The sequence below is a fragment of the Lithobates pipiens genome, unplaced genomic scaffold, assembly GCF_037356315.1.
Source record: "Lithobates pipiens isolate NorthernLeopardFrog02 unplaced genomic scaffold, aLitPip1_a1.2 Scaffold_16, whole genome shotgun sequence".
NCBI lineage: Eukaryota > Metazoa > Chordata > Amphibia > Anura > Ranidae > Lithobates > Lithobates pipiens.
Window position 1 is genome coordinate 8,817,468 of NW_027507748.1, and position 20,171 is coordinate 8,837,638.

General features: G+C 45.7%; 1 protein-coding gene across 3 annotated transcripts in view; it reads left to right on the top strand.

The window, feature by feature from the left end:
- The window catches only part of LOC143981582 (V-set domain-containing T-cell activation inhibitor 1-like), a 60,970-nt gene that overhangs the window by 18,953 nt on the left and 21,846 nt on the right, over positions 1 to 20,171 (top strand). For all 3 annotated transcript variants that reach the window (XM_077479552.1, XM_077479551.1, XM_077479550.1), the window contains exon 3: positions 18,657 to 18,702. In XM_077479552.1, the coding sequence (XP_077335678.1) occupies positions 18,657 to 18,702 (46 nt within the window). The remainder of the gene's footprint in view (positions 1 to 18,656; positions 18,703 to 20,171) is intronic.

Below are 20,171 nucleotides of genomic sequence, written 5' to 3' on the forward strand. Positions count from 1 at the left end.
AAATGTAAAAAAAAAATGCCTGGGGGGTCCCCCAAAAATCCATAGCAGACCCTTATCCGAACACGCAACCTGGCAGGTTGCAGGAAAAGAGGGGAGGACGAGAGAGCGCCCCCCCCTCCTGAACCGTACCAGACCACATGCCCTCAACATTGGGAGGCTGCTTTGGGGTAGCCTCCCCCCCCCCCAAGCACCTTGTGCCTATGTTGATGGGGAGAAGGGCCTCATCCCCACAACCCTTGCCCAGTGGGAGAGTAACGGGGTATAAATGTACCCCTACCATTTCCCAAAAAATGTGTGAAAATGGTAAAAAAAAAAAAAAAGACACTACACACCCTGAGACATTATTAAAAAAATAAATAAAACTGTCCCACAAAGCCTTCTTCTTCTTCTCGCGCTCCGATAGACCGAAAAAAAAAAAAAATCAAGCCGCCTACGATCTGCCTCCATGGAAGGCATCCGCCGTAATGACAGGACTCTCAGGTGACAGCTCTTTTATAACTGAAGGCGGGGCCACACAATGACATCACCGGGTGACCCCGCCCCCACCCCTGACCCACGGGGAAATCCCTATGACTTTCCCTTAGCGTCAGAGGGGTGGGGTCACTTAGTTACGTAACCGGGTGGCCCCGCCCCCTTCTGACGCTACGGGGAAGCCATAAGGATGTCCCCGTGTGTCAGAGGGGGCGGGGTCACCCGGTGAAGTCATCATGTGGCCCCGCCCTCATTTATAAAAGAGCTTTCACCTGAGAGCGGCAGGTCATTATAGAGGGTGCCTCTCATGGAGGCAGATCGTTGGTGACGTGCGGCTTTTTGTTTTTTGTTTTTTTGGTCCATCGGAGCGCGAGAAGAAGAAGAAGACTTTGTGTGACAGTTTTATTTTTTTTAATAAAGGACTTGTCCCAAGGTAATTATTGTCTTTTATTTACCATTTTCACACACTTTTTGTGAAATGGTAGGGGTAAATTTGTACCCCGTTGCCATTTCACACAGGGGGATCTTGGGGGTTCCCTTGTTAAAGGGGGCTTCCAGATTCTGATAAGCCCCCCTGCCCGCAGACACCCACAACCCCCGGGCAAGGATTGTGGGGATGATGCCCTTATCCCCATCAACATGGGGACAAGGTGCTTTGGGGGGGCGCTACCCCAAAGCACCCTCCCAATGTTGAGGGCATGTGGCCTGGTGCGGTTCAGGAGGGGGGCGCTCTCTTGTCCATCTTTTCCTGTGGCCTGCCAGGTTGCGTGCTCAGATAAGGGTCTGCTATTGATTTTTATATTTGGCGTGGGGTTCCCCTTAAAATAAAATTACATTTTGATTCGGGGTTCCCCTGTGGGGGGAATCCCATGACGTTTTTTTCAATGACTTTTATCTGTATTGCCAGATTCGGCAATTCATTATAGTCGCAAGTAGTTTTAAATTACTTTTTTTTCCTTTAGATATGTAATTTTGCTTGCGGATTGTTCTAAACATGGCATACTATAGACATCCCCCAGGTATGACATTTAAAGGAATATTACACTTTTATTGTTTCATTTTAAGCATTATTAAAATCACTGCTCCTGAAAAAATGCCCTTTTTAAACCTTTTTTTTGCATTGATCCATGTCCCCTGGGGCAGGACCCAGATCCCCAAACACTTTTTATGACAATACCATGCATATAAGCCTTTAAAATTAGCACTTTAGATTTTTCATGTTCGTGTCTCATAGACTTTCATGGTGTTCGCATGTTCAAACAAATGTTTTGCCAGTTCGCATGTTCTGGTGCGAACCGCACTGAGGGGTGTTCGGCTCATCTCTAGTCAGGACTCTGTGCAGGCAAGTCAAGTTCCTCCACCCCAAACTCGCTCATCCGTGTCCAGGGGCGGACTGACCATTCGGGTACTTGGGCACTGCCCAAGGGCCCCATGCCAATAAGGGGCCCCATCAGGGTTGCCAGCCTCAATAAAACCAGGGACAGTATGTAAAAATCTGTGTTTTTTTTTTAAATCCCAAGATTATAGCTGCCCCACCTCTGCAGTACCTTTTCAGTGTGTGTATGTGTACTCTGTGTGTGTGTATACTATGTGTGTATATTGTGTGTCTGTGTGTGTGTATACTGTGTGGCCCCATAATCTATTGCCTGGGGTCCCCATAATCTCCTATTGCCCGGGGGCCCCATGAGTTGTCAGTCCGCCCCTGTCTGTGTCTTTATGGACCTTGCTTTGTACACTGGTGTGGGGGTGGGGGGGGATTATGGTGTGGGGGGACAGGGGATTATGGTGTGGGGGGACAGGGGATTATGGTGTGGGGGTGGAGGGGGGATTATGGTGAGGGGTTGTTTTTCAGGGGGTTGGGATTGGCCCCTTAGTTCCAGTGAAGGGAACTCTTAAGGCGTCAGCATACCAAGACATTTTGGGCAATTTCATGCTCCCAACTTTGTGGGAACAGTTTGGGGACGACCCCTTCCTGTTCCAACATGACTGCACACCAGTGCACAAAGCAAGGTCCATAAAGACATGGATGAGCGAGTTTTGGCTGGAGGAAATTCACTAGCCTGCACAGAGTCCTGACCTGAATGCTATAGAATACCTTTGGGATGAATTAGGGGGGACACCGCGAGCCGGGCCTTCTCATCCAACAACCACAAATGCTCTTCTGGAAGAATGGTCAAACATTCCCGTAGACACCCTCCTAAACCTTGTGGACGGCCTTCCCAGAAGAGTTGAAGCTGTTATAGCTGCAAAGGGACAACTCAATATTGAACCCTACGGACTAAGACTGGGATGCCATTAAAGTTCAATACTTTTGGCAATACAGTGTATATATCATACCTCCCAACCGTCCCGGATTGCCCGTGAAAGTCCGGCTGTGGGAGGTCAGTCCCGCGGCCCGGGCACCTTCATCCCAGGACAATACAAAGTCCCGGAATTGCTCCCCTTGGCCGATCTGATGTCCCCTAAAAAAATGACGCCGCATCGCCGCTGTCCCTCGCTGCCTGGTGTACTAGTTCTGGCCGAGACCTGCTTTATTTCTATATATATATCCCTATTAAATGCTGAACACCTTGAAACAAAGTAACAAAATAATAACAAAACTTCTAAATTCTCAAAAACTGTACTATAGAGGCCCCTAGTGGTCACATATCACCATTACATGCAGCCCTTCTGCCACCACAATGAGTCATATACTAAATTCAACCGCAAATCTACAAACTAACATTACTATGTTCCTTTCTGAAACTCTCTAGAGAGACAATTTATTCATAATGTTCCAATCAGAGTTTAACCACAACAGGCTTTTGGTTTCCATTTTTAAATATCCAGACCACCCCTTTCTTCTAGAGTGCCAGACAAGGCTTCTGATTTGATATCTGTATATCTGTATGTATATCTCCACAATATCTCTTACAGTTAAGCAAAACAGATAAGAAAATGAAATAGAAAGTTTCATCTTAACGGGATGTTACCATAAAAATATTCCTGTTGATCCTGCCAGAAATCTTTCCTGTGCTCTCATCCTGTGTTGATTTGTATTCATTACATTGTTCTTAGTGTAGCTCTGAGGACTATGGAGCCCCCTCTTCTGGCAGATCAGGTGGATGATGACAGCTGATATAAATAAAGGAGCAGGGTCTCTCCTTAAATTCATATCAGACTTGAATTTTAGGGGTGACCTTATGCCATTTTTTGGGGGGTTTTTTTGCAGGTTCCTACCAGACCTGCTGTAAATTATGGCGCAAACCCCAACACATATACACTATATTACCAAATGTATTGGGATGCCTGCCTTTACACGCACATGAACTTTAATGGTATCCCAGTTTTGGTCCGTAGGGTTCAACATTGAGTTGGCTCCGCCCCTTTGCAGATATAACAGCTTCAACTCTCCTGGGAAAGTCGTCCACAAGGTTTAGGAGGGTGTCTATGGGAATGTTTGACCGTTCTTCCAGAAGAGCATTTGTGAGGTTACATGAGAAGGCCTGGCTCACACTCTCCGCTCAAATTCATCCCAAAGGTGTTCTATCAGCTTGAGGTCAGGACTCTGTACAGGCCAGTCAAGTTCCTCCACCCCAAACTCGCTCATCCATGTCTTTATGGACCTTGATTTGTGCAGTGGTGTGCAGTCATGCTGGAACAGGAAGGGGCCGTCCCCAAACTGTTCCCATAAAGTTGGGAGCATGAAATTGTCCAAAATGTCTTGGTATGCTGACGCCTTAAGAGTTCCCTTCACTGGAACTAAAGGGGCCAAACCCAAACCCTGAAAAACAACCCCACACCTCCCTCCCTCCTCCCCCCACACCATAATCCCCCCTCCACCAAATGATTTGGACCAGTACACAAAGAAAAGGCAGGCATCCCGATACTCTTGGCAATATAGTGTATATGACCCAGTAACATCCCCCCATCTAGAGTAAGGGTATGATATATATATATATATATATATATATATATATATATATATATATTGGATATATATATATATATATATATATATATATATGTATATATATATATATTATATATATATATATATATATATATATATATATATATATATATATATATATATATATATATATATATTTGAAGGGAATCCCTGACAACTTTGTTTACAAACAGAAAGAAGAGACCAGGTGGTCAAACATCTTGTCCAATACAACTGAATATTCATTCAACGCCGCGTTTCGTTCAATCGAACGTCGTCAGGGGCGTTCGATTGGACGAAACGCCGCGGTGGGAAAGAGCTCTGATGGCACGACCCTGGTTTTATAATAGTACACCATGAGGAGTTCCTTTCTTTTATATTTTATGCATGCACCTCTGATTATTTGGTGGAACTACAAGACCCCACCATCTGTGATCTCCATTAATGGTTTTGTGGTCTGTGGAGTTATCATGCCTGTTTGACCACCTGTGATTGAGTGGTCCATTCCTTTTGGTAAGAGGCCTGGTGTGTGGATGTTCGGTGGAGCATAAGTCTACACTGTGGGTGATTCCATCGCAGTCATCCCAAAGGTGTTCTATCGTGTTGAGGTCAGGACTCTGTACAGGCCAGTCAAGTTCCTCCACCCCAAACTCGCTCATCCAGGTCTTTAAGGGCCTTGCTTTGTGCACTGGTGCGCAGTCGTGTTGGAACAGGAAGGAGCCGTCCCCAAACTGTCCCCACAAAGTTGGGAGCATCAAATTGTCCAAAATGTATTAGTATGCTGACGCCTTAAGAGTTCCCTTCACTGGAACTAAAGGGGCCAAACCCAACCCCTGAAAAACAACCCCACACCTCCCTCCCTCCTCCCCCCACACCATAATCCCCCCTCCACCAAATGATTTGGACCAGTACACAAAGAAAAGGCAGGCATCCCGATACTCTTGGTAATATACTGTAGTGTATATGACCCAGTAACATCCCCCCATCTAGAGTAAGGGTATTATATATATATATATATATATACATATATATATATATATATATATATATATATACATACATATATATATATATATATATATATATATATATATGTATATATATATATATATATATATATATATATATATATATATATATATATATATATATATATACATATACGTATATATATATATATATTTGAAGGGAATCCCTGACAACTTTGTTTACACTCAGAAAGAAGAGGCCAGGTGGTCAAACATCTTGTCCAATACAATTGAATATTTATTCAACGCCGCGTTTCGTTCAATCGAACGTCAGCAGGGGGCGTTCGATTAGACGAAACGCCGCGGTGGGAAAGAGCTCTGACATCACGACACTGTCACACTTTCGACCGCGGCCATCTTTGTGATTGGCAACAAATCCTGCTTATACAGGCTTGTGCTGTTTTTTTTACAAGCTCGTTTTTATCTGATGAAATGTGAGTACCCTGGATTTTCCTTTGAATAACTATGACACTGGTTTTATAATAGTACACCATGAGGAGTTCCTTTCTTTTATATTTTATGCATGCACCTCTGATTATTTGGTGGAACTACAAGACTCCGCCATCTGTGATCTCCATTAATGGTTTTGTGGTCTGTGGAGTTATCATGCCTGTTTGACCACCTGTGATTGAGTGGTCCATTCCTTTTGGTAAGAGGCCTGGTGTGTTGACGTTCGGTGGAGCATAAGTCTACACTGTGGGTGATTCCAGCGGGTTTTTTTTCTCCTGAACAAGGACTTTATTTCAAACACTATGGACTTTTTATTTGTAATACTACATTTATAGCGCTGCATATCATTATATTTTTCCGTGTCTATTAGTGTAAGAATGAGAGAGCATGGTCACCTTAAGAAACCAACCTTGTGGTGACAATTTGGTGAAGACCCTTTTCTGTTCCCCCCCCCCCTATGTCTGTGCCCCCCTCATGTACAAAACCAGCTTCATAAAGATATGTCCAAAGAGCATGCAAGAGCACATCGGGAAACGGATAAGGCTGAGGTGTGACAGATCGGCTTCAGCATTTCCCCTCCTGAAGCCACGCTCCCTAAGACATTTCACCCACATAGTCATTTTATGAAATGTGTTAGAAGGCCGTGGCTTAAAGAGGAAGTAAACCCTGATGAGTTTACTTCCTCTTTCATTCCCTGCAAAGGCAAAGCATAATGGACTACTATGCATCGCATCGCATCGCATCGCATAGTAGCCCATTATGTGTCACTTACCTGACGCAGGAGCCAGCGAAGTCGCCGCTGTCCCCTGTAGTCCGCGGCATCCATCTTGTTGGTGGGGTCGCGCAGCTCCGCCGCTGTCATTCGGCGAAGCCGCGATGACGTCACTCCCGCGCATGCGCATGGGAGTCGACACACGCGGCAGCTCCATTCTTGGAAATGCCGCGCTCAGTGCGCCTGCGTGCCTCTGTCTACGGCGCAGTGCCCGTTTTCGGGCAAATATCTCCTAAACCATATAGGTTTAGGAGATATTTCTTGGACCTACAAGAAATATCTAGGCTTACCTGTAATCTAGGCTTACCTGTAGGTCAAAGTGGTTTGTAAGGGTTTACAACCACTTTAAGGAGGCCGAAGCCGATTCGTTACTCCTTTGACCAGGTGGTTTCCTGGTGTGCGCTTCCATGCTCTTTAGACAGTCCCTGGCGAACAGAAAAGGGTCTTGACCAAACTGTTAAAGTGGTTGAAAAACCCATTGGAAATTTTTTAAAAAAAAGCAACCTGCAAGGCAACGGCATAATGAGCTAGTATGCATAGCATACTAGCTCATTATGAATAACTTACCTGAGAACGAAGCCCCCCCGAAGCGGTCCTCCATCTTCATGTCTGCTGCTGCCATGAATCCTGGAGCGACTTCCTGGTCTCTGTCACGTACCTGATGGTGAGCCTGGAATGCAGGGAGCGGCCCCTCGTATCCCCTGGCTATCGAACCCCTGAAGGTGGAGACAGGTATTCGACAGTCCAGAGGGCACAAGTGCCTGGTAGATGGTATTGATCCGGAAGGTCAGCTGGGCACAGATAACAGACTGGTTTAGCGGATGATGCTTGACTGTCCCTGGCAGGCACAAGTGCGGGAACGGGCTGGTAAACAGATGTCCTGTAATGCAGGAGCTCAGGTAGGTAGCAGGAACAGCGGAGTCAGATACAGGCCGGGTCAGCAGGAGAGAATCAGCACGGTACAAAGGGATGAGGCAGGAATCGTAGTCAAACAGGCAGAGGTCGTAGGCAGGCAGCAATCAGTCAGAATCAAGGGAACAAGCCGGAGGTCAGGAATCAGATAGCAGGTTCAGATGCAAACGATACGGATCACGGACACGCTGTAGACTGGTCAGCACAGATGGAAGGGATCCAGTGACTAAAGAAGGCTTCAGGGCGCCAAGCGAACGTACGACGGGTCAGCGCGCCCTCGCACGTAGACGTGCACCCGTTCGTGACCTACGTGTGCGCGTGCGCGCGTTCGTGTCGACGCGAGTGCGTTCGTTAGCTCTGACGCGCGTTGACGGGGAACGACGGACTCTCCACGACAGGCTGCGGCGGGTAAGGTTTCTAGGTCTAATCGAGACGTTAGGGCGATCGTGACATTGCCCCCCCCCAAGGGGCAGCCCCCGGATGCCCAACCGAGCCCACTTGTTCGGGTGAGAGTTCTTGAAAGCGCGGATAAGTCTCTTGGCGTGAATATTAGCCTCTGGTTCCCAGGAATTTTCCTCGGGTCCGTAGCCCTTCCATTTAACTAAGAATTGGACCTGGTTTCCTCTTCTCCTACAGTCCATGATGGCCTCAACTTCGAACTCGATCTCTCCATCGACCAACACCGGTTCCGGAGGGCAGGAAGACCTGTCAGAGAAAGGATCTTCGACTGCAGGCTTGAGGAGCGATACATGGAACACCGGGTGTATTCGGAAAGACTCAGGGAGTTCCAACTCAAATGCCACATCATTTAGCTTCCTTTTGATCGGGAAAGGACCCAGGAATCTTGGACCCAATTTCTTGGAGGGACAGGTTAACTTGAGATTTAAGGTGGACAGCCAGACCCTATCCCCGGTCTTGAGATCCAGCTCCCCTCTTCTTCTTCTGTCAAAGACTTCCTTATTATGTTCCTGCGACTTAGTCAAGGTTTCCTGTAAGAGTTTATTATTCTCTTCAAAGAAAGTAAGTCTCTTCTGAAGCGCTGGCACCGGACATTCAGGAAGATCGCCAGACAAGAACAACGGGTGGTACCCGAGATTTGCATAAAAAGGGGACTGTTTGGTGGCTGAATGGACGGAATTATTGTAGGCGAACTCGGCCATAGGTAGCAGGGAGACCCAGTCATCTTGTGAGAAGGACGAGAAGCAACGCAGGTACTGCTCTAAGGTCTGATTCGTCCTCTCGGTCTGACCGTTGGTCTGCGGGTGATAGGCCGAGGACATGCAGAGTTCGATCTTCAGAGTTGCGCAGAGTGCCCTCCAAAATCGAGATGTGAACTGCACCCCCCTGTCAGACGTGATATTGGTGGGGATGCCATGAAGCCTTATAACTTCCTTTATGAAGACGTTAGCTGTCTCCGCGGCAGAGGGAGTGCCCTTCATGGGCAGGAAATGAGCCATCTTCGTGAACCTGTCGACTACGACGAAGATCGCTGTATGGTTCTCCGAAGGGGGAAGTTCGACGATAAAATCCATGGAGATCATTCTCCATGGTCTATCAGGGACAGGTAGGGGTTTTAGTAAGCCCCAGGCTCTGGACTTGTTGTCCTTACTCCGAATGCAGGTCGTGCAGGTCTGTACGTAGCTCTTGCAGTCGTTCTTCATCTTCGGCCACCAGAAGTTACGCCTGAGTAATTCTAATGTCTTGAACGTTCCAAAGTGGCCAGCCATGGGATGGTCATGACAGGAAGCCAGAACTAAGGTCCGAGCTGTCTGGGGGACGAAGATCCTGTTCCCATGCCACATAAGATCATCGCTGGAGGACAGCGGGATACCGGGTGGAGGTGAGGCGCCTCTGGAAGCCTGTTTAACTTGGGAGATCACATCTCCTTGGAGTAAGAGGAAGTTTCCAGCAGGAAGGATGGTGTCACTGAGAGGTGGATCTTCCGGCTGGCTAAACATGCGAGATAAAGCATCTGGCTTCGTGTTTTTGGATCCGGGGCGGAAGGTTATGTGGAATACGAACCGTGAGAAAAAGAGTGCCCACCTGGCCTGACGAGGCTTCAACCTCTTAGCTGTCTTCAGATATTCGAGATTTTTATGATCTGTATAGATCAGGATTGGGTGGATAGACCCTTCTAACAGATAGCGCCACTCCTCCAGTGCCGACTTAATTGCCAGTAGCTCACGGTCGCCCACATCATAGTTTCTCTCGGCTTCGGATAGTTTGCGGGAGAAGAACGCAACAGGGTGGAGCACGGACTTAGGTCCCTGCCTCTGGGACAGCACAGCTCCGACTGCCACCTCCGAAGCGTCAACCTCAAGGGTGTACGGCAGGGTAGGATCAGGGTGTTTCAGAATCGAAGCTGAAACGAATAGCTTCTTCAGGGCTTCGAAGGCCTCTTGTGCCTCAGGTGTCCAGCGGAACTTGGTGCCCAGCTTGGTTAGCCCGGTAATGGGGGCAATGATGGAGGAAAATCCCTTTATAAATTTGCGATAGAAATTCGCAAAGCCCACAAACCGCTGAACTCCTTTTCTATCGGATGGGGCAGGCCAGTCCTGGATTGCGGTTATCTTCTGGGGATCCATCTCGACCCCTCGAATCGAGATAATCAGACCCAGGAACTGGATACTTTCCTTCTCAAAAACGCATTTTTCTGGCTTGGCATACAGGCCGTGAGAGCGGAGGCGAGTCAGGACCTTCTTGACATGTTCTCTGTGGGTGGCTAAAGTGGAGGAAAAGATTAGTATATCATCCAAATAAATGATAACAAACAAATCTAAATAGTCTCTGAAGATGTCGTTCACAAAATGCTGGAACGTAGCCGGGGCGTTACATAGCCCGAAAGGCATCACTAAATATTCATAGTGCCCGAAGCGGGTACGAAAGGCTGTTTTCCACTCATCGCCTTTTCTGATACGGACGAGGTTGTAAGCCCCCCGCAGATCCAGCTTGGTAAAGAGTCTAGCGGAACCCAGTCTCTGGAAAAGCTCAGGTACTAATGGCAGAGGGTAGCGATTTTTAACTGTGATTTTATTTAGTGCCCGATAGTCCACACACGGACGTAAGGATTGATCCTTCTTCTCGACAAAGAAGATCCCAGCGCCAGCTGGGGAGGTGGAAGGTCGGATGAACCCTTTTCTGAGATTATCGTCCAGGTAGGTCTTTAAAGTACTTAATTCGGATTCGGACAGTGGGAAGATCCTTCCGAACGGAATTTCTGCCCCCGGGAGCAGCTCAATAGGGCAATCATAAGGCCTATGAGGAGGGAGAGTCTCTGCGCCCTTCTTGCTGAAAACATCGAGAAACGCATGGTATTGCTTGGGTACAGCCTGTCGGGTTTCTTCATCCGCATCCAGACAGAGAAGGACTGACGAGTCACCATTGGGAGTCGGACAACAATGCTGGTGGCAGTAGTCAGAGGGGAACTTGATTACTCCGGTGGCCCAGTTGATGTGCGGATTGTGTGCCCTCAGCCAAGGCATGCCTAGGATGATAGGGAACAGGGGAGACTGGATGACATCCAAGCAGAGGAGTTCTTGGTGGGACCCGGCGATGATGGCGGGTAGAGGACTGGTCTCCTGAATTACTGGCCCAGATTCCAGAGTAGACCCGTCAGCCAAGTATACCGAAAGCCCCTTTTCTCGTGGTCTAAGAGGGATCCTGTTCGTTCGGGCGAAAGATGAGTCAATAAAGCCACTGCATGCCCCGGAATCAATTACCGCGTGGGTTGATATAGTCCTTCCTGGGAGCTGCAAGAGAACAGGAACAGCTAGATGGGAGATGTTATCTGGCAACACAGGAGACGAGACAGGTGGAACACGGAGGCACTTACGCGTCTTCGCCGGGCAGGAACGAACAAAGTGCCCTGGTTCCCCGCAGTATAGGCATAGATTATTGACCCGACGACGCTGGCGTTCTTCCGGGGTCAGGGACGGGCGTAGTAGCCCCAGCTGCATAGGCTCCGGAGCGTCCGATGTGGATGCAACTGGAACAGGCGGAGGTGGGTGACTAGGCACCCGTGGTAACATCCAAACCGGACGGGAAGTCGTGGTGGACCGTTCTTGGCGGCGCTCCCTCAAACGCCTATCAATCTGGATAACAATGTCAATCAGGGCCTCCAAGGTCTCAGGAACACCCACTCGTGCCAGCTCGTCTTTCAGGCCCTCGGAAAGCCCCATGCGGAACTGGTACCGCAGGGCCGCATTGTTCCAGTCCGTGTCTGCACTCCAACGTCGGAATTCGGAGACGTAGTCTTCTACGGGTCTGCGTCCTTGTTGTAGGGCATGTAGGGCTGCTTCGGCAGTGGCGGCTAGCTGGGGATCCTCATAAAGCCTGGACATGGCCCGGAAGAAGGTGTCCATGGAATCTAGGGACGGATCCTTCTGTTCCAACAGTCGGTGAGCCCAGGACTGGGGTTCATTGGCTAACAGGGAGATGACGAATCCCACCTTCGTTGCCTCCAGGGAGAAAGTTCTGGGCTGTGGGGCAAAGTAGAGTTCGCAGGCGTTGCGGAATGCCCTGAACTTGCTCCGGTCCCCTGTGAACCGTTCCGGGGTTGGGACCCTGGGTTCCGGTGGCAACATCACGACCGCCGGCGGGGCATGGGCCCCAGGAGCCGCTGGTGCAGAGGCGGATAGCGTCTGGATTTGTTCTTCCAGTCGGTTGTAGCCCTCTTGTAGGTTCTTAACTGCCTGTGTAAGGCCGGCCAGATGGTGGCAGAGTTCGTCCATGGGGGAGGCTCCCTGCGCAGGCTCGGACATGGCTGACCAGTACTGTCACGTACCTGATGGTGAGCCTGGAATGCAGGGAGCGGCCCCTCGTATCCCCTGGCTATCGAACCCCTGAAGGTGGAGACAGGTATTCGACAGTCCAGAGGGCACAAGTGCCTGGTAGATGGTATTGATCCGGAAGGTCAGCTGGGCACAGATAACAGACTGGTTTAGCGGATGATGCTTGACTGTCCCTGGCAGGCACAAGTGCGGGAACGGGCTGGTAAACAGATGTCCTGTAATGCAGGAGCTCAGGTAGGTAGCAGGAACAGCGGAGTCAGATACAGGCCGGGTCAGCAGGAGAGAATCAGCACGGTACAAAGGGATGAGGCAGGAATCGTAGTCAAACAGGCAGAGGTCGTAGGCAGGCAGCAATCAGTCAGAATCAAGGGAACAAGCCGGAGGTCAGGAATCAGATAGCAGGTTCAGATGCAAACGATACGGATCACGGACACGCTGTAGACTGGTCAGCACAGATGGAAGGGATCCAGTGACTAAAGAAGGCTTCAGGGCGCCAAGCGAACGTACGACGGGTCAGCGCGCCCTCGCACGTAGACGTGCACCCGTTCGTGACCTACGTGTGCGCGTGCGCGCGTTCGTGTCGACGTGAGTGCGTTCGTTAGCTCTGACGCGCGTTGACGGGGAACGACGGACTCTCCACGACAGGCTGCGGCGGGTAAGGTTTCTAGGTCTAATCGAGACGTTAGGGCGATCGTGACAGTCTCACTGCTCCGGCGAATGTGATTCGCCGGAGCCGCGATGACGTCACTCCTGCGTATGAGCACGGGAGCCGACACGAGCGGCATATCGCCGCGATCTGCGGCCTGCCCAGTGCACCTGCGCGCCGCTGTCTACGGCGCATGCACCGTAGACAGCGGTGGCTGTCTTCGGGTAAATATCTCCTAAACCGTATAGGTTTAGGAGATATTTCTTGGACCTACGGGTAAGCCTTAACCTAGGCTTACCTGTAGGTCAAAGTTGGTTGTAAGGGTTTACAACCACTTTAACACAGGGTTGGAAGTGATTTTCATCTGGTGATCCTGCCAGCAATACACATCCTCAATGAATGTTCAATTGTATTGGGCAGGATTTGGAGTAATTTGGAGGTCAGCAGCCAGTGATGTGTTTGGAGTCACTGGTTTATACAATACAGTATGTGAGCTTAGAGTGGCTACATGGACCATAAAGACATGGTTTGCCCAGTTTGGTGTGGAGGAACTTAAGTGGCCTGCAAAACTCTGACCTCAAACCTACTGATCACCTCCGGGGTGAATGAGAATATCAGTTGTGAACCAGGTTTTTTTTTTCTGATGCCCAATGTAAGGTCCAACGTGTGAGCCAGGTCTTCTCATCCAACATTAGTTCCTGATCTCACAAATTTCCAGACGCCCTCCAAAATCTTTTCTAAACTCTTCCTAGAAGAGTGGAAGATGGTATAACCCACAAGGGGGGCAACTATATATTAAATGGCCATGGTTTGGGAATTAGATGTCCAAGAAGCTCCTACAAGCATGATGGTCAGGTGTCCTCACACTATTGCCCAAATATAATAGTTTGTCTTATATGATGGCCAATCCATTCAATTTTGCATCCTTTCTGAAAGGCCCTTGATGTGCATTGTAACTTGTATGGCCAGTTTATATCGGAGGACTTTAGGTTGTTGTATAGATGTACAAAAAACAGATGGGAAAATACTGCGCTAATGTAAAAAATAAAATCTAATCCGAATACCTAAAAGCAGCGATTAATATGGTGTGATACACGCCCATAGAACATATAAAAAAAATATTATAACCGTTGTAAGATCTACGGATCATAGACATTCTGGGTTGAGTAACGCTTCAACTTTTAACCCCCCTGGAGCTTTAGCCCCATCTATCCGTGTATTTAGGGATGTTGTTCTTAGAGATCTAGAGGCGATGCCCCTCAAAAGGGTTTCTATGGGATCTGAACTCACAGCGGGATTGGATACCCTCTGTGACAATAAAAATCTTGTTGTCAGACCCGCGGATAAGGGAGGTGGGATTGTGGTCCTGGATAGGGCTGATTATATGGCTGAAATGTATCGAATCCTAGCGGATCAGGATACCTATTCGGTATTGAAAGGTGACCCCAAATCTCTTCATTTGGGGGAGCTACAGAATATTGTGGAGAAGGGGTTCAAGTTAGGTATTTTGGATAAAAAAAGAAAAGGGTTTCCTAATTCCGAAAGCACCCCGCACACCTATAATTTCCTACTTGCCAAAAATTCATAAGAGTCTTACTTGACCCCCCCCCCGGGGCGACCAATAGTGAGTGGTATTGATTCACTCACATCCCAGGTGGGCAAGTATATTGACTTTTTTCTACAACCGCTGGTTCGTAACATACGTTCATATCTTAAAGATTCACGTCAGGTTATTAATGTGCTATCCGGCTATGTTCCAACTGACGATATGTGGCTAGTTACGGCCGATGTAGCATCTTTATATTCTATCATCCCCCATGAGATGGGTTTATTTGCAGTAGAGTTTTTTCCTAAGACGGGATTCAGGCCTTGTTGATGAGCATATTATGTTTATCATGGAACTGTTAAGGTTTGCGGCCACACATAACTACTTCTGGTTTGACCAGAAGTTTTTCAACCAGAAGAGGGGTGTGGCGATGGGGGCCAAATATGGCCCCAGTTTAGCTAACCTTTTCATGGCCCAGTGGGAGGAGGATGTCATCTAGGTTGGCCATAAGCCCCAGCTTAAGCTGTGGGTTCGTTACGTTGATGACATCCTCCTCCTATGGGAGGGGGGTCGTGAAGATTTGAATATCTTTATGGACTCTTTAAATTCGAACCAAAGAGGGATCAAGTTGAGTTTTGAAGCCAGTCAGGTTAGCATAAATTTTTTGGATTTAACTATATACAAATCTGGGGAACAACTCTTCACTTCCACTTATTTTAAGAGCACAGATAGAAATTCATACATCCCGATAGATAGCTGTCACCATCAAGTTTGGCTGAACTCTATACCTAAGAGTCAATTTTTGAGGATTAGAAGGAACTGCACAGATCCTGATATTTTTGAGAAACAAGCTGGCATTCTTTCTAAGCGTTTTGTCGATAAGGGTTATGAGGACAAAACGCTTAAAACGGCCTTACAAGCCGCTAAGGCTATTGAAAGAAGTGAATTATTGAAGGAGAGGATAAAGACCGATTTGGATGATAAGATGGGCCTTGTTCCTTTTGTAACCACGTTTTCTGTTCAACATCAGGCTATAAAAAAAATTATCAATAAACACTGGCACATTTTAAGTAATGATTCAGTCCTAAATGAAGCCTTACCAACTAGGCCACGAGTGATATATAAGGGTGCTCCTTCCCTGAAGAATAAGGTGGCGCCTAATGTTCTTAATCCCCCCTATTTTGAAACCCTGTTTTTTTGAACAGCTCTTACCAATGTCGGAGATGTCGAGTTTGCTCTATGAGTGGCTGTACGCATAGGCGTACTCAGTCATTCATATCATCTAGTACGTTGCGGGTACACAATATTAGACCATTTATTACATGCACCACCAAAAGGGTTGTCTACTTATTGCAATGCCCATGTGGGCTGCAATATGTTGGGAGGACTAAAGGGGGAATTGAATGTGCGTTTAAATGAACACATAACTAATATCATTAATGGCTTTCCAAAGCACTCTGTATCTAGGCACTATTTAGAATGCCATAATAAGAATCCAGCTAAAACCATATTCTTAGGCATTGATAAATTTAATTTGCCCTGGAGAGGAGGTTCTGTGGTTAGGGGCATATCAAGATTAGAGATGGCCTGGATCCATAAAATTAAATGTTATACTCCATTTGGGCTCAACGTAGATGTTGATATCAATGCGTTTATAGATAATTCATGATTTATTTCCTTTGTGGTATATATTTATGCAGATTTTATGTCAATATCAGTAGAAGGTCCCCTTTCTGTTAACTCTGATGGGAGGATGATATATATTTTTTCGATGGAAAGAGGTGGTTTTCTTTCTTTCCCTTTTTTTTTCCTTTTTTTTTTCCCCTTCTTTTTGTATTAATATTTTTATACTTTTATATTGTACATTTTACATTTTTATTTATATGTAGTTTTATAAGTGGAGGTATTTAGTTTTTTCAAATTTTTGTATTTTTTGTATTTTTGGTATTTTTTTATTTTTTGTAGTTTTTGTATTTTTTGTTTTTCTGTAAATTTTTAGTATTTTTTATTTTTTGTATTTTTTGTATTCTTTGTATTTCTTTGTACTTTTAGTATTTTTCTCTTTTTTGTTTTTTATTCATTCATTTTTTTGCGGCATACATTATTTTCTGTCATATGTATTTTTTATGTATGTGGCTCTCATGCTTTGTGGATGTTTATAGCCAATACGCTGGTTTGGACCGTTATGTTCTTACTTGCAGCCTACAGTATTTTGGAGCATGTTATTGGTACTGCTATGCGGCTTTTAGGTTAACATAGTACGATTTTATTTCTATTTTTGCCCTTACTCAACAAGTAGCCTGTGGTATCATGTGGCCGCCATGTTGGTATGACGCATTTCCGGTTTTCCGGGGCTTCAGTTTTTTTCCCCTCTCAGTTTAGAACGAGGCTTGGTTTTATTATTATGTGTATATAAAATTGATGCGTCAGCGCGTCGCCCATACCCCAGACGACGTCATATATGACGAAACGGACGTAGGGTGGTCTCGACGTGCTTGACGCTATCACGTGACATTTGGGCGCTCATTTTGCCGGCCGGCATCTAACGCTGATTTGACTTTTTATGTTTGTGATTATGTTTTCTATGACTTAATAAAAGATGTTATTTACGGATTTACGCTATGAGAGTTTCTATCTATATTCTATGAATGATCCCACCGTGTGGAAAGATGAGATGCTGTCCTGGTGTGATGATCTTTTGAGATTCCTGATTATACATGCCTATTTGTTTTGGGATTTGGTAAGCGCACATTCTTACTATCAATCAGCACGGTGGTGGTGAAGGAAGTTTATGCTTTTCACTAAATCTACACTGAATTCCCTTTGGAGAAATATTTCTGTCTGACGGACTGCCACGCTTATATTTTATTTTTTTATTTTTTTTTATTATTATTTTATTTATTTATTTGTGTATACTTACTGGGCACATGTGTTTGTATCCCTAAAGGAATTGTTGTTTGCACATTTTCTTTGAGCACTTTATATATTATTTGGGTGCATGTTATTGTTTATATATTTAGTGCACCATGTTTTTCAATGAATTTTTATTAATTGCATAGAGAAAATTGGGAACTGTCCGTGATACTTTTTTTATTTGCACTAACATACAATTTTTCAGGACAAGCTTTCGGGGTATGTCCCCTTCTTCAAGGTCCAAGCAGTACTGATTTACAAATTTTTAAGCAGAATGTAAAAACAAAACAAAAAAAACACCTCTGAGGGAAAGAAGAGAAAAAAAAAAGAAAAAGAAAAAAAAAAAAAACAATAAAAAAAACACATACAAATCAATGGCAATAAAGATAACAGAAGAGTTAGTGAGATAAGACAGAGGGAGAGCTATGGAATGGAGGGGGGGTTGCTAGTCACAGATTTCTCTCGTCACCCCCTCTGTGACTAGCAACCCCCCCTCCATTCCATAGCTCTCCCTCTGTCTTATCTCACTAACTCTTCTGTTATCTTTATTGCCATTGATTTGTATGTGTTTTTTTTTTTGTTGTTTTTTTTTCTTTTTCTTTTTTTTTTCTCTTCTTTCCCTCAGAGGTGTTTTTTTGTTTGTTTTGTTTTTACATTCTGCTTAAAAATGTGTAAATCAGTACTGCTTGGACCTTGAAGAAGGGGACATACCCTGAAAGCTTGTCCTGAAAAATTGTATGTTAGTGCAAATAAAAAAAGTATCACGGACAGTACCCAATTTTCTCTGTCACAATTACACTGATACGGCTACAATCACATTAAGTATTAATTGCATGAATTTATTTCTATTTATTTCAATGAATTTCTCTCTATTTATTTATTTGTTTGAATTTAATTGTTTATATCGTGTATGAACTTATTTGCACTGGATCTTAACTGTCTATAGTGTACACACAATATTTGTGTTTACATATCACGTTTATTATTATTACTATTTTTTGCTTGTAATTTTTAGATGTTAGTTGATTTTTCACTAGGATTTGGTATATGGGAGAGCGCGGTTATAATATTTTTTTTTTTATTTTTTTTTTATGTTGTATAGATGTCACATTTTCTAGGTAGTAAGTTCATTAACTCTAAAAAGTGATTTGTCTTCTGACCACATTGTCTCTTTTTTTTTTTTTTCTTCCATTCTAGATTGTATGGATTTATCTGTTTGCCTTCACCGGTGTCGTACCGTCCGGTAAATATTTCTTTTGTAGGATATTTTGAGGTCACCTTGTCCTGTTTGAGTATTTCCATAATTTGTCATTTCAAGAAAGATTCTGTTGAAATAATTTTAGCTCATGATATGATACATTTAGGCTGAGAATCATGGAACCAAAATGAAGGCAAAAGGAATTTGGACAAACGTGGATTCTACTGTCCTGAGATGACCTGTAGAGGTTTTCGATCCATACGTAGTCTGTCTGTAAAAGGCAACACGGCAGCAGCCTTTCTCAACTGGGTTGGCTTCGAAAATCCCAAAAATGTCAACATGACACCAACGGTTGCTGTAGCCACCCACGTGATAGCAACACCAGTTGGCTTAACCACTTGACCTCCAGAAGGTTCTGCCCCCTTTCGTGGCCCCCGGCATTTTTTGCTATGCATCACTGCGCTAATTTAACTGGCAATTGCGGTCAATGCAATACAGTACCCAAATGACAAAAGTGTGTAAAGTGTGTAAAATTAGATTAGAATTTCAGTCCGAATTTCCAAAAATTCGGACGAATTTCGTTACGTTATTCTGAGCATTTCGGTAAAAATTTGTTTATATTTCAATTCGGGTATTCCAATATATCCGAATAACGAAAGATTTGTCTCAATATTTAATTAAATATTTACTGTATTTATCGGCGTATAACACGCACTTTTTTCCCCCTTAAAATTAGGGGGAAATCGCGGGTGTACGTGTTATACGCCGATCCCCCACCGATTGTGAGCTTCTGGGCGGCTTTCGGCCGTTCTCAGAGGCTTTCGGACGCTCTCAGCCGCTCTCGGCAGCTTTCGCCGGCTTTTGGAAAGCCGAAAGCCGCTGAGAACCGCCGAGTGCGGACCAAATGCTGCCGAAAATAGCCAAGAGCCGCCAAGAACGGCCAAAAGCTGCCGAAAATAGCCGAAAGCCTCCGAAAGCCGCCGAATGGCCGACTCCGCCGAAAGCCGCCGAAAACCACCGAGAGCTACCAAGAGCCGCCGAGATACACAGGACATCTGCTTTCTATACTGGCGGCTCCATTTTTAAACGGCAAGCTTGCAACGACATTGACAAGGCTGCAGATGGACACTGACAAGGCTGCAGATGGACACTGACAAGGCTGCAGATGGACACTGACAAGGCTACAGATGGACACTGACAAGGCTGCAGATGGACACTGACAAGGCTACAGATGGACACTGACAAATCTGCAGATGGACACTGACAAATCTGCAGATGGACACTGACAAGGCTGCAGATGGACACTGATAAGGCTGCAGATGGACACTGAGAAGGCTGCAGATGGACACTGATAAGGCTGCATTGATGGGCATTTAAATGTACATTTTTTTTCCTTAAAATTTCCCTCCTAAACTTGGGGTGCATGTTATACGCCGATAAATACTGTAATTTAAACCGCTAGCGTCAAAAAATGCAGGAGAACGCGCAATAACGCAAATGTAAAAACGCAGCTA